We start from the raw sequence: 14,787 nt of genomic DNA on the forward strand, positions 1-14,787 counted from the left end.
TAAGCTATGGTACTTAGATGGGAGTCACTGAGTGCAAGATGCTGTTGCAAACATGTGTCTCATTTAGTCTTCACAAGACCATGAGATGTGTCCTAGTACTACCCCACTGCACAGTGAACCGATCTCACACAGCTAATAAGTAGCACCAGTAGGGTTTGGAGTCACCAGATTTTTCAAGAGCTGTCAAAAAACTGGAGTTTACTGCAGCAGCCCCCCCCCACACACACACACACTGCTAAGTGTTAGCTCAAGTGAACACATGCACACACTGATGCACACAGCAGCAGCTGCACCCGCAGGTCCCTGCTAGCCTGCCCTCTGGGCAGCAAGATCCAGGGATCAGTCCTGGTCTTCTCACTCCACAGGGCTAGCTGGGTGGGTTTATTTTTCCAAGGCGGGACTTTATTTTCATTCCCTCACACACAGGGGTCCTCAGCAAGTTTTCAGTGCTCGCCGTGAGTCTGGAGCAGTTGTGGATAACCCAGGTGAGGCACAACGGTTCTGATGCCCATGGGGGATGTGAACTGAGACCTTACCCCTCCTCCCTGAGCCTGGCTGGGCCCTGCATGAGCCCGAATTCAGGTGGCCCCTGGAGACACCTGTGGAAAACAGGGCTACCGGGTGGCCTTGGGAGAAGGAAGCGACACTGTCCTGGGAATGGAGACTCCTGGGGAGTCTGTGCAGTTCCCGGCTTGTACAGCAAAAACAGAAGGGGCAACAGGGCTCCCTCCACCCCAGCTCCACCCTTCGCGCCCTGGGCCGTGACTCTGGGTGGGTGGGTGGGGGCACGGAGACTGGACCAGGCGGGCCGACCCGCCCTTGCCCACCTCTGCAGTCCTCAGAGGCCAGCGCCGTGCCCCCGGTGCCCCCGCGACGGCCGCGAGCAGGCCCTCGCACCCCCGCGCCGCGCCTTGGTATGGGCCGCCGGGCGGGCCGGGCCGGGCCGGGGCGGGTCCTGGGCGGGCGCCGCCGCCCGAGGGACACCCGGACTGCAGCCCCGCGCTCCGCGCAGGATGGGGAGGCGCTGCTGGCGGCGGCGCGCACTGGGGGCCGCGTGTCTGAGCGCTGCGCTGCTGCTTCTGGGCGCCGCGACCCGCGCCCTACTCCCGGGTGAGTGCCAGCCGGGCCGGGGCGGGGCCAGACCCCTCGACGGGGCAGGGGCACCTGCTGCCCGCTCCCGAGCTGTGGGGATAGGGGTGAGTAGGCCCAGAAAGGCTCTAGATGCCCCGCCTGTGGCCCAGCTCCCTGCAAGTTCTTGCTCCCAAGAAGTGGTCTCCCAGAGCTCGGAGTGGGGACCGTTAGGGCCTCCACAGCCTGTGCCTGGGGAGCCGGGTCATCGGTGGGTGGCGGAGTGGGTTTGGCCCACCTGGGAAGGGAGTTTGCTTTACTTCGCCCCACCCTCATTGCGCCCGAAGCCCCCGCCGGGTGAACCCCAGGTGCGTGGGAGAGAGCTTGAAGCCCCTGCGTCCCCAGGGTGGCTCCTCTGTGCAACTGGCGCTGCTACCTGGAGTGACCTGCTCCACCCTGAAGTTCACACTGACAAAGACTTGGGGTCCTTTGCATTTACCTCATGGTCTGGTTGGTGAAACTGAGGCAGCCAGTCAGGACTTCACAGTGTGGAGTACCTGCTCCAGGCTGGGCATGTGCTGAGATGTCTCTCAGGTCAACACCTCAGACTCTCTCACCAACCCATTTCACCGAGGAGGAGCAGGCCAGAGAAGTGGAGGGATGGGTGTGGATGGCTAACTCGGTTGCACAGTCTGCCCTGGGCTTTTCATTCTACAGGGCAGGGGTATTTGGGTTGGGCTTTTAAGGCTGCATAGGAGTTTGCCGGGTGGGAAAATGGAAAAAGGGGTGAACAGAGGGAATGAACAGACAAAAGTATGAAGGTGTGAAATGGCCTGGTGTGTTAAGGGATGTGCTGTGGGCGGCACTCAGGGTTCATGAGGCAGAGGTGGGGTGGAAGCCAGAAAGGTGCTATAAGTTAGGGCCCGGTTATAGGTGGCCTTGAATGGCAGGTTAGGAACAAGGGTACTCTCCTTATAGCCATGAGAGGCCTATAAGTAAATATCTTTTAAATAAATATTCATTGACACTAGGTGAGGTATAGGGGCTACAAGGAAACAAGACAGTCCTCTTCCTTATAGAACTAACCTGCCAGAGTGACAGCCAGTTATCAACCCACACACAAGTCAGATTATTTCAGCAGTAATACGTGTGAATACATTAAAAGGAGAGATTGGGAGCTCCAGCATGTGGCTCAGTTGGTTGGAGTGTCTGTCCTGTACACCAAAAAGGTTGCGGGTTCGATCCCCAGTGGGAGCGCATATGGGAGGCAACCGATAGATGTTTCTCTCCCATCGCTGTCTCTCAAGGAGAGACGGGAAAGATCCTGGTGTGGATGGGACATTTGAGTTGAGATCTGAACAATGAGAAGTATCTTCCCCAAAGTGTAAGGTTTCCTGGAGGAGCTTCCCAGGCAGAAGGAAAAGTTAGTGCAAAGGCCTAGAGGTGGGAATGCACCTAATATGTTCAGTGTGGGAAGGGTGGGAGAGGCACCTAGAGGGCCTTGGGAAGGAATTGGAGTTTACTTTTAACCACTGGGAAGCCATGTAGGTTTTAAAGTCACCAAGATGGAACAAGCAGAAATAGGAAGCCAGTTGAGGAGACTGGTGATTTTCTTGGGAAGAGTAGATGGGGCTTGCCCTGGGCTGGCTACTGTGGAGGAAGCAGATGTGGGGAGCTTCTTGATGGCTCTGGAGACAGAGCTGGTGTGACTGATACCCAAGAATGATCTGATCAGATAGGTTTCCATTCCATGTGGTTTGTGGAGTTCAGTGTGGAGTATGAATTTTAAATTCAAGTGGAGAGATCACTATTTCTCTCCAAAAAAAGAGGCAGAATTGCTTTTTACTTATGAAGGGTTTGTCAAAGTGTTCCTTGTTCAGCCTGATCACCAGAGGTAATGTCCCTGATCCAGGGGCACACAGGTCACTCCAGAAGGCCTAGGTCACCATGGGGGTGAGGGGGTTAAGGCAGACTCGAGCAGCAAGGCCTGGGGTTCCTGCCTATCTGGCCTTGCAACACTAGCCCAGCTAGAACTTATTAACTAGAAACCTTATGTCGTAACCTTTGCTTACCAGACAGTGATGATCTCCTGTCTGGTAAGCAAATGGTGAAGCCTCAAGTCTCCCATGCAACAACTTGCACCTCCCCCCATAAAAGAGGGTACTGAGCCCTTCCTTGGGGGTGAGCGTGCCAGGACAATTTGTCTGGTTTCTCTGTGTGACATTTCACCCACTGGCCTGTGGGTGCTGTGAATCAGGTTTTGTGCAGGGCAGAGTGGATGCCTGAGAGGCAGGATGGCATGGCTTGCATTAAGGACATACCTATGCTGTGGCTTAGGGTAAAATCCTGTTTCTGGCCCTTACTTGCTGTGAGGCCTCAGGCATGTTTCTTTACCTCTCTGATCCTCAGTTTCCCCATCAGTCAGGTGGGGATAATAATAGTTACTACTCAATAGGAGAAAGCATTAATGTACACAAATCACTGAATACAGGGCATGGTGCCTGCCGGGAAATCTGTGGGCCTGGCCCCCTCAAACAGGCCAAAGCCTGGCCTCCCTCACTTACTGCTGCTTGTGGCCCACAAGCATTGGACACCTCAGGGTGTTGAATTGATCTTCATGCTGGCCCACTGGTCTGGGACCACAGCCTATCTGCAAGTCTGAGCTGCACTGTGTCAATGGCCTGGGCACCATGGGCATGGGCCCCTGGCTCTCCCAGACTGCTGGCAGCTCATCCCCCAGTGCTTGCCTCCCCTTCAAACCCAGCTCGTTTGTCTGAGCTATTTTAAAATCTTGCGATTTCACTGCTGTTATCTGTCTGATTCTGTTTCTCCTCCTCCCAGCCTCTGTCCCTGTCGTTTTTTGTAGTTCTCTCTGAGTCTCGGTCTCTGTCTTTGGCACCCCAGTCCCTCTTTTTCTCCCTCCTATTGCCCTTTCTCTCTTCTCTCTCTTCTCTCCATAACCTCCTGCTATTTTTGTTTCCTTTTTTCAAAGCAGAACCCCCGTGTGGTTTGCCTGTGGTTGCTCTGGGCGGGTGGAATTCTTCGGCTTAGTCCCAGGACCCTCCCTGACCACGAGACTGGGGCCTGCCCACCTGACAATCTCTGGCCTGTCTTCTCCAGAGTGCCCTAGGCAGGGGCCCTGGGACATGGAGCCCAGTGGAAGGGCTGCGGGGAAGAGAAACAGGCCAAGGTGGGGCTTGGGTCATGGCAGTGGAGGTTGGGGGAGACCTCAGGGTGGCCCTATTTGGGGCGAGTCCTTACTCTAGAGCCCCAGCCTCTAGCTATCCAGAGTGGGGGGCTGAATCCTGGGATCTTCAAGCATTCTGCTTTGACCCCCTAGACCCATCTGTCCCTCTCTATGGCCAGCCTGCCCATCCTGGCAGACCTGGGTTCCTCTGATCTGTGTGGGAGGGCTGCGTGGGGATGGCCCAGCCCTGTAATCACTGGCCACAGCTACTCTAGGCCCTTCTCTGGTGCCCATTTCCTCTTGCACTCCACCCACTAGCCACTGGAGTCTGGTGTGGGACCCACTCTCCTGCAGGCTGTGGTCTGCCCAGGAAATGACAGGCCTTTCCCAAGGGCTGGTGTTTCTGGAAGTCTCCGAGTTATGGAGCCCTGGTGTAGAGACGGGCCTAGGTTTCTCCTCTGTCACTTGAGGTTTCTCCTCCCACAACCCCTGGTGGGCACCAGCCCTTCCTCAGTCCCCACTGTGGTTCCAAGAGGAGCTCGTCACTGGGTGACCTCATGCCAGAGGTAACATCCCTTGGAGCCTCCACCTTGCCATCTGCAAAATGGTGAGAAAGGTCCCCCTCCACTCAGGGCTGTGAGAAGTGCTATGCAACTGTGCTACCAGCAGCTCTTCATGGCTGTTGCCACACTTAGGCCAGCAGTGGTGGCCGGACCCACCAGCCCCCAGCCTGGGGCCTCCCTTACTTTGAGGGACTAGCCAACATTATTGCCCTCTCCGGTCAGCTCATTTTCTGATGACTGTGGCATTCCTGGGACATGTCCAACTGCCACAGAGATCCCTGGGCCTGGGTTTAGAGACAGAAGTTAAAGTGCTGGGACCACTGATAAATCCTAAGACACAGGCAGGCCCTCAGGGCCTCACCTCTACCACGTGCCCTGGGGACACTGGAGTGGGGGAGGGCCTGAGGCTGCCTGAGGTGTGGTAGGGGCCCTGGACAGTCGGCTTTAGGTGTGCACAGAGGGTCTGGAGGCCAGGGCAAGGCCAGCCTGGCTGCCATTCATTCACTCATTCATTTAACCAGCCTCTTTAAGGAGCACACCCTCCATCCAGGCACTGTTCTACCCACCAGGCACTGTTCTAGTCCAGTGTTCTCAGTCTGCTTCCCAACAGTAGCAGCAGCACCTGGGAACTATAGAAATGCAGATTTGGGGGCCTCACTTCAGACCTACTTGGCCAGAAACTGCGCATGGGGCCCAGCAACCTGTTTTAACAGGTCCCATGCAAACCTAAGTTTGAGAACCACTGCTCATGGTCTGTTTGCAAAGAGAGCAGTTCATCAAATAACCCAATTTTATTTGTTCACCAAAAAGTTATCTTAAGGAAAAGTCTTAAATCTTTTCAATGAATGTATTCTTAGCAGCATTTTAAACACTTCATTTTTGCCTGGCCGGGCGTGGCTCAGCTGTTGAGCATCGACCTGGGATCCGGGCGATCAGGGTTCGATTCCCGGTCAGGGCACATGCCCAGGTTGTGGGTTCGATCAATGACTCTCTCATCATTGATGTTTCTATCTCTCTCTCTCCCTCTCCTTTCCTCTCTCTGAAATCAATAAAGATATATTTTTTAAAAATTAAAAAAATAAATACTTCATTTTGTTGAAATGGAAACATTCATTCTTCTTATGGATATATTCTTTTCTCATGTGTTCCCAAATTCTTGAAGACATTCTTCTTATGAATATCCAACATTCTTATGAGTTCAAGAATATATTAAGATAGCCACTGAATATATTTAATTTTTTTGTTTTGTTAATTGTCACCTAAGGATATGTTTTCCATTGATTTTTAGATTGAATGGAAGGGCGGGGAGAGAGAGAAAGAAAGAGAGAGGGAGAGAAGCATCAATGTGAGAGAGAAACATTGATTGGCTGCCTCCAACTGGGGCCAGAGATTCAACCTGCAACCCAGATAGGTGCCCTTGACGGGAATCGAACCCACAGCCCTTCTGTCCGTGGGCTGATGTTTGAACTGCTGAGCCAAACTGGCCAGGGCTGAATATATTTAAATTTTTAAACTAGATTTACATAAAATGTTCTTGGATATATTCATTTTTCATGATCAATGTTTTTATTTATTTTCATTGAGACATAATTCTCATTGCATAAAATTCACTTTTTAAAGTATACAAGACAGTGGCTTTTAGCATATTCAAAAGTTGCATGATATTGCTACCGTGTAATTCCAGAATGTTAGCCATCATCAGGCTCTCCCCCTTCCCAGTGCCCACCCACCTGCAGCCCCTGTGAACCACTAATCTACTTTGTGTCCCTATGAATCGGACTATTCTAGGCACTCACATAAGAGGAATCATACAATTTTATTCTTTTTGTGGCTAATTTATTTCACTTAGCATAATGTCCTCAAGGTTCATCCATGTGAAGCATATGTCAGAATTTCCTTCCTTTTCAAGGCTGTGTATATTATTCCATTGTGTATATAGAGGACATTTAAAAAATTTTTATTGTTGACAGTATTACAGATGTCCCCCGTTTTCCCCCATTTTGCCCCCTCCACCCAGCCCTCACCCCACCTCAGGCCTTCACCACATTATGGTCTGTGTCCATGGCCTATGCATATATGTTCTTTGGTTAATCTCTTCCCATCCCCCTCCTCTCCTCCCCTCTGAGATCTGTCATTCTGTTACATGTATCCATGCCTCTGGTCCTATTTTGTTCATCAGATTCCATATTAGATTCCACATATAAGTGAGATCATGGGATATTTGTCTTTCTCTGACTGGCTTATTTTAGTTAGCATAATAATCTCCAGGTCCCCCTGTGCTGTCTCAAAGGGTAATAGATCCTTTTATACAGCTGTGTAGTATTCCATGGTGCAAATGTCCCACAGCTTTTTATTCACTCATCTACTGATGGGCACTTGGGCTGTTTCCAGATCTTGGCTCTTGTAAATAACACTGTTGTGAACATGGGGTCATAATTCTTCTTTTTCTCCTCCTCCTCCTTCTCCTCTTGCTTCCTCTCCCCCTGCCCTCCTTCTCCCCCTCCTCCCTCTCCTTCTTCTTATTTTTCAAGAAGTCTATTAACATTTCTTGTAATACTGGTGGTTGGGTAGTGATGAACTCCTTTAGCTTTTCCTTATCTGGGAAGCTCTATTTCCTATGATTCTAAATGATAGCTTTGCTGGATAGAGTAATCTTAGTTGTAGGTCCTTGCTTCTTCATCACTTTGAATATTTCACGCCAATCCGTCCTGACCTGCAAAGTTTCTATTGGGAAATCATCTGACAGTCTTATGGGAGCTCTCAACTAACTGCTTTTCTCTTGCTACTTTTACGATCTTACCTTTGTATTTAACCTTTGACATTTTCATGATGATGTGTCTTTGTGTGGGCTTCTTTGGGTTCATCTTGTTTGGGACTCTGCATTTCTGGAGCTTATATGTCTATGTCTTTCACCAGGTTAGGGAAGTTTTCCATCATTATTTCTTCAAAAAGGTTTTCAATACCCTTCTCTCTTCTCCTGGTACCCTATGATGCAAATATTGGTATGCTTAATGTTGTAGGCACCTTAAACTATCCTTATATTTTTTTTATTCTTTTTGCTTATCTGATTGGATATTTTCATATTAATTGAATATGTTTAAGAAGATAGTCCTTAAAATACATTTTGAGTGAAGAATAAACTTAGCAAGCTGAGTTTTTGGTAATTTTAGGAAGACTGAAAATTTTGGCACTGAGACAGACAGTATTTCTGCCCTCAGGGGCATCCAGTCTGGGAGACAGCTAAAGCTGTATTTACCATGAGGGAGCATGCACACTGCTCAGAGAAGTACAGGTTGCTGTAGGCGTTCACAGTGGGTCAGCGGGGATCCTGAAGTCTGGCTGTGCCACTTCCACTATTGCCCATCCATTTCTGGACAGATAGGTAGCTTCTTGAGCCCCTTCGGTCATGAGGCTGGCCTGGGCAGGGCATGAGATGAGGGGAGATTGAAGTGGGTGAGGTTGGGTTATCAGGCCTTTCCCAGAGGGCTATGGGCTGGGTACCACCTTTCCTCTCATCCCCTCCTATCTGGCCCCCTCCAACTCTAGAGGGCAGGACATAGGAGCAGGAGTGACACCAAGCATACTGCCCTGATGGATTAGGGGCCCTGTCAGTGCTTCTCCACACTCCACCAACCCACCCCCATCCCGAGGCAGGTGGGAAAGGAGGGAAACTGAGTCTCAGAGATGGATAAGCTGCACCCTAGGTGAGCTGGACAAGCCCCTCAGCACCAAAGCCATTTCAACTGATACAGCGATGACACCTCTCTCTTTATGTTCCACAGAATCTGAAAACAGGGCCCTGGGCTCTGGCTGGCTTGGTGGAAAGAAGAGGAGTCCCCTGCAGATGCTGTATGACCTAGACCAGGTAGGTGGACAGACACCCAACCTGGGACCCCTCCCTCTGTCTCCAGACATAGGAACCCTAGAGCCCCAATGTAGATCTACAGTCATGGGACTGGAACCCACATTGGGGACAGACCGGCATCCTCTGCAAATCCAGGCTCTGTTGAGAGACTAGAATGCCTGGGGATGTGACAAGGGCAAATCTTGGGGCAAGCTGAGAGATCTGGTGTCTCTACACACACCCCTACCTGTCCATCATTTGCTCAACAGACTGGGTCCACTTTGACAGGCACTGTTCTATGTGTTGTGGATATGAAAGAGAGTGAAACAGATGCTGAGTCTGCCCTCAGGGAATTGACAGTCTAGTAGGGAGACAGTAATTAAGTGAACCCCCAAATTTAGTACCAGTTGCAATAGGGAAACGCGAAGGAGTCCCTGCCTCACCCGTTCTCAGGCAATGGACCAGGTAGCTTGCTGGTCCATGAACCTCACTTCTGATTTTTGCCCCACTAGGACCACACACTGTCCCCTACACACATACTGTTGTACCCCACTGAGAGTCACACCCCCTGGCTCACACCACACCCACCCAAACAGCCACACTCAGGGCATCCATTCAGGTAGCATGTGTTGAGCGCCTACTGTATGTAGACTGTGCTCAGGAAGCTGTGGATCCAGCCACATCCAGGTAGGCTGGTTCCTTGCCTCTGTGCAGCTGACAGTCCAGTGGGGGGCGGGGGGACAGAGACAGTATCTGATCACTGCCTCCACTAACCTGTGACTGATTTGTGTCTAAAGGGGAAGTATGAGGTACAATGAGAGCTCTACCAGGAGGGTCCTAGTTTAGATGGGGGAGAGGGACTCTCTGAGAAAGGGACATTGCAGCTGGGCCCTGCAGAGGAAGAGTTAAGAAGCAAACAGTAGAGGCCAAATAGCTGGAGGTAAGCAGAAGACAGAAAAAGGCATGTGAGGTGAGCCAGGGATGAGCAGCGGCCTGGTGTGGCCTGGCAAGTGAGGCAAAGACAATAGGGAGCCATAGAGGGTTTTAAGCCAGGGAGAATGATCAGACTGGGTTTGGGAAAGTGCTACTTACTGAATACCCAAGGACTGAGCCAAAAGGGCACATGGAGCTCATCTGGCCCATGCCCTTAGGCTGCAGGTGGGAAAGCCCTTTGTTTAGAGAGAGTGAATGGCTTGCCCTGGGCCACACTGAAAGCCAAGGGTAAGGCAGGCTCTCATCAGGCCCCCAGAACGCTAGCTCCACACACTTTTGAGGAGCAGATGGGGCTGGCTCAGCCCCCTCACAGCCTGAGGACCCAGTAACCTTGGGGTGTCAAGGCCCTGGAAGCTTAGCATCTTACAGGTGAAGAAATAATAGTAGTAAGAACAATCTGGACAAGTGCTTTGTGCCAGGTTCTCTAGTTGTGTGAACTCAGTCCTCACAGAAGTCCTGTGAGGGGCTGCTGTTATCCCTGTTTACAGATGAAGAAACTGAGGCATGGGGAGGCTAAGGACCCTGAGAAGGTCACAGAGGCCACAGAGACTAGACCCAGGCTAAGGATCCAAGCAGCTGAATTTAGCCAGGCTGGGAGGGATGAGGGTGTCGCTGCTGGACGCAGTTCCAGACCAGCTCCGGCTTTTGAATCCCAAGGGACTCGAGCTGGAGCTTCCCTACCAGAGAGCTGTAGACCATTCATTTCCTCTAAGCCTCAGTGTTCTAACCTGTAAAATGGAGATAGCATTGACTATCTAGGTATTCATGGGGCTGCTAACAACAGAAAAGCCAACTGAGAATACATTAAGCCTTTAGGATGGTCAGTGTGTTCTCACCAAGATACTCAGAGACCAGCACCCCATGGACAGCAGCAACACTCTGCCCACCAACATCCTGTGGATGTTGGCTTCTGTCATAGCCTTGTTGCCTCATAGCTGTAAGGTGAATGCTGGGCCCTGACATCTCCTCACAGGATAGCATCCTAAGCAGAAGGGGAGGGGGTGAGGCAAAGGGTTTTCTTCCTTAAGGAGCACTCACTTTTTCTCCTGAAGGAAAGTCTTTCTTTGGAGCCATCTAGCAGACTTCTCCTTATGTCTCCTTGGTCAGAACCAGGCCATCTGCCACCCCTGGACCCATCACTTTAATGAATGTGTGACTGGTTTCCCCCTGAGGCAGGGTACATGGCCTGACATAGCTGGGGTCTGCTGGCAAGGAAGGAGGGAGACTGACAGGTGGGTGGATGGCCAACATTTCCCACCATGAGAAATGTGTTGGGTTGTCTGGAAGCTGAAAGCAGACCTTGGCTGTGGGGCACCTGGTTACAGTCCTCTCCTGGCACCCACATGGAGTCAGGCTTCTGAGGCCAATCCTGTAAGTCTCTGGGTGGGAATGCAATTTTCTAAGTGCCCTCAGGCCCCCTACAGCCACAGCTGAGCTTGGCAGCCACCCCGACAGAGATATCTGAAAAAGTAGCATAAGCACGATGGGGCATTCTAACTCCCACAGAGTGTACACAGAAGGGCGCCTCTCCTTCCCGCGCTGGCCCGTTACCTGTGGAAGCGACCAGCTGCCCGTGAATCCTTCCAGGCATGTTCTGGGCATGTATACAGCATCGAATGCTCTATCATGTGCTCATGTTACCTTTTCAAAATCTCCCCTACAGCTACGTATGTCCTCACTCTATTTTAACTTCTCATTTTGAAAAATTCAAACATATGCAGAAGTAGAGAGAATTGTACGACGAACACTCACATTCCCATCACCCAGTCTGAACAATGACCAACGCCTGTCCAATCTTGTTTCATCCCGACGCGCCCCCCCCCCCCCCGGTATTCCAGCGCAGGCCCCTCCCTGCTGCCTGGGCCTGGCTCCCACGCGGCACTGCGCTGCCACGCCCGGCAGCAGCCCTGACCCGACCCCGCCGCCCACAGGGCTCCAGCTCGGCCCTGGCCGAGGTGCACCGGCAGCGGCGAAACCTGCTGCGCCGCGCCTGCGGCCGCCACACTCGCCGGCAGCGCCTGCTGCAGCCCGAGGACCTGCGGCACGTGCTGGTGGACGACGCCCACGGCCTGCTCTACTGCTACGTGCCGAAGGTGGCCTGCACCAACTGGAAGCGCGTGCTGCTGGCGCTGAGCGCCCCCGGGGGCGCGGACCCGCAAGCCATACCCGCGCACGAGGCGCACGCGCCGGGCCGCCTGCCCTCCCTGGCCGACTTCAGCCCCCCGGAGATCAACCGGCGCCTGCGCGCCTACCTGGCCTTCCTCTTCGTGCGCGAGCCCTTCGAGCGCCTGGCCTCCGCCTACCGCAACAAGTTCGCGCGGCCCTACAGCGCCGCCTTCCAGCGGCTGTACGGCACGCGCATCGTGCGGCGTCTGCGCCCGCGCCCGCGCCCCGACGCGCTGGCCCGCGGCCACGACGTGCGCTTCGCCGAGTTCCTGGCCTACCTGCTGGACCCGCGCACGCGCCGCGACGAGCCGTTCAACGAGCACTGGGAGCGCGCCCATGCGCTCTGCCACCCGTGCCGCCTGCGCTACGACGTCGTGGGCAAGTTCGAGACCCTGGCGGAGGATGCGGCCTTCGTGCTGGGCCTGGTGGGCGCGCCCGGCTTGCGCTTCCCCGCGCCACCGCCCCGGGCCAAGGCAGCCGCCACCCAGGCCCAGGCCGTGCGCCTCTTTCAGGACATCAGCCCCTTCTACCAGCGGCGCCTCTTCGACCTCTACAAGATGGACTTCCTGCTCTTCAACTACTCCGCCCCCTCCTACCTGCGGCTGCACTAGCCCGCAGTGCCCCCAGCCTGGCACACTGCGGAGGTTCGAGGCTACGGGCGGGGCCCGAGAGCGGGAGTTTCTGACCGGCCCGGGACCCCACTCTGACAGCCACTGCGCTGGGCCAGCATCACACCTGGCCCGGTTTGGGTGCAGCCCACCTCAGGTGCTGTACAACTGTGTGCCTACCACCTGTCCTGCCCATCGCCTGATGCTTGCTTCCTCTAGTGCTCTAGCTGACAGGTACTTCCCCGGGATCCTGGGGTGGGTGAGTATTGGGTAATAGCATTTTAAGTTGCAGAGAGGCCATTTTTTGTCAGCTGTCTCTGTACCTGTCCATGGCAGAATGCTGGCTCAGGGTAACTCGTGGCCATCCCAGTATCCTCCCATCTCACCCGCTTTGGAAAGGCCAGCTCTGGTCAAGGAGAGAAGCCCTCCCCTGCAGGACTCAGGCTGGGCCATCCTTGTCCATGGACACGGCACAGGAGCCAGCTGTAAGCCGCCTTCACTCTCCCTATCACAGAGCAGGGCCGCCTTTCTGGTTGGCCCAGGCCTGGCCCCACCCTTGGTCTTAGTCTGGCCAGATGCTAGGTTGCCTGTGTATGCCCACGAAGCCCAGGGTGCAATATGATGGCAGGTTGTATAGTACCTTGGTGACCCGGGCAGCTCATGTTATTGAAATAAATGTGTTTTGTTACTTTCTGACAGTTTAGTTTCTCCACTTCATTTGGCATTTGCTCTGGGGCACGGGGCTGTCTGATCTTGGCATCTCACTGAGTCTCTGAGCCTGTTTCCACTGCTGCCAAATGGCCTGAGAATGCCAGGTGGTTATGGAAATCAGATGAGATAGAGAGCCTGGCTTACCTTCATAGCAGCACACAAGTGTGAGGGGCTACATGAGTAGTGGGGTATTGAGGGAGTGCATCATGTTGGGGGCGGTGCTAAATTGTGAGGGGGGGGTCACAACTTGGGAGAAATCTAATCTTTGCCTGGGCCAAAGATTAAAACCCAAACCAGTTCAGTGAAGCCCTGTGCCTTGGGCCGTCTCCCACCTATGTGTGTGGTTTGAAGCATGTGTTGGGCACTTGGCAATGAGGATCCAACCTTTAAGCTTTGGGGAGACAGCCAGCCATGGGGGTCCTTTAGGAAGGACTGAAAGTCTCCTTAGTGACTTGTTGAATATATGGTGTCCTTGAATGATAAAAAAAAAAAGCCAGAACTTTGGGAAGAACAGGGCAGGGTACGCTTAAGGTTTTGAAAACCAGGAATCAGAACATAACTGAGAAAGGGCAGCTTGGCAGGGATGAGGCTGAACCAGCTGTGGTGCCTCTACACCCTGTGGTGAGGTCTCATGAGTGCTGTGCTGGCCTATGGGGGCCAGACTGGTCAGGGATGGGCAGCTTAGCCACATTCATGCTCCAGCCTTTGCTAATGTTCCCCTGCCTATGATGCTCTCCTTCCCCAGGCTGGTCCTTGGTTCCCTCCTCCTCAGGACCTGCCCAAGGCCTTCAGGACACACTGTTTATGGGTCCTCCCAATGTGGGTCACCAGCAGCCAACTCCTATGGCCTGGGAAGGGGCTGCCACTGGCTCTCCATGAAGCCTCACCCCACTGGAGGGATGTAGAAAGCCTGGGCCCTGGACAGTTACCAGGACACCCTGGATAACAGCCCTACCATGCTAAGCTAGGCTTAAGAAGGGAGAGGCTGGGCCTGTGGATACACCCTGGGGCTGCCATCTCTCTTACAATCCTGTTACCCACACTCCCTCAGATGCTATGCACACACCATGTTTGTTACATGCCACTTCATGCTCGGTTGTTAAACATCCGCTTCGGTGACGCCTTTGTTCCAAGTTCACTCAGGACCCACACTCTCTGATGTGTCTTGTTTGCTGAAAGTTAACCTCCATCCAGATGTCACACCCCCAGGTGCATCACAACTAGAAGTCACCCTTTGCCATCACACCATCAGCTCCCATCCATTCAGAGCCTCCTGTATGCTGCCTCTTGTCACATCATACAAATTACCAAAGCTTGGGCTGTTTTAACACTAGCTCATTCGGACCTGTATGTTCCAAGAGAAGATTACAGTAACAGGAACACAATATGGTCTCATATATCCCAAATTCTAAAGAACACCGACACTGTTCCAGCAATTGGTTTATAAATTCTGACCAATTGCTGCCCAGACCCATTTACCTACCTCTGCCAAATAACCACCCCTTGACTAACCCTAGCCCCTCCCCTCCAATACTCTTAAATACAGTAAGTACCTTCCCTAACTCCTATCTGAGGTGAGACTAAAGGTACTACTCTCCCTTGCTAAGCTGAACAGTTTCCCAGTCTTTCATGAGCTTTGACAATCAT

The 14,787-nt window shown here is 53.0% G+C and overlaps 1 protein-coding gene across 1 annotated transcript; it reads left to right on the top strand.

The window, feature by feature from the left end:
* Positions 1-975: 975 nt before the first annotated feature.
* Positions 976-13,271, top strand: CHST13 (carbohydrate sulfotransferase 13). The gene is made up of 3 exons (XM_081149948.1): positions 976-1,110; positions 8,601-8,683; positions 11,587-13,271. Exons 1-3 carry the CDS (start codon positions 1,014-1,016, stop codon positions 12,430-12,432), a joined length of 1,026 nt encoding a protein of 341 aa, XP_081006074.1. The 5' UTR covers positions 976-1,013; the 3' UTR covers positions 12,433-13,271.
* The last annotated feature ends 1,516 nt before the right edge of the window (positions 13,272-14,787 follow it).

The sequence above is a fragment of the Miniopterus schreibersii genome, assembly GCF_964146895.1.
Source record: "Miniopterus schreibersii genome assembly, chromosome: 10".
Lineage (NCBI taxonomy): Eukaryota > Metazoa > Chordata > Mammalia > Chiroptera > Miniopteridae > Miniopterus > Miniopterus schreibersii.

Bases quoted from the DNA above. Each gene is read 5' to 3' on its own strand.
- CHST13 (XM_081149948.1), top strand. From the start codon at position 1,014: ATGGGGAGGCGCTGCTGGCGGCGGCGCGCACTGGGGGCCGCGTGTCTG. The intron at 1,111-8,600 runs GTGAGTGCCAGC...TATGTTCCACAG, and splicing joins GACCCGCGCCCTACTCCCGG to AATCTGAAAACAGGGCCCTG. The intron at 8,684-11,586 runs GTAGGTGGACAG...CGCCGCCCACAG, and splicing joins TGCTGTATGACCTAGACCAG to GGCTCCAGCTCGGCCCTGGC.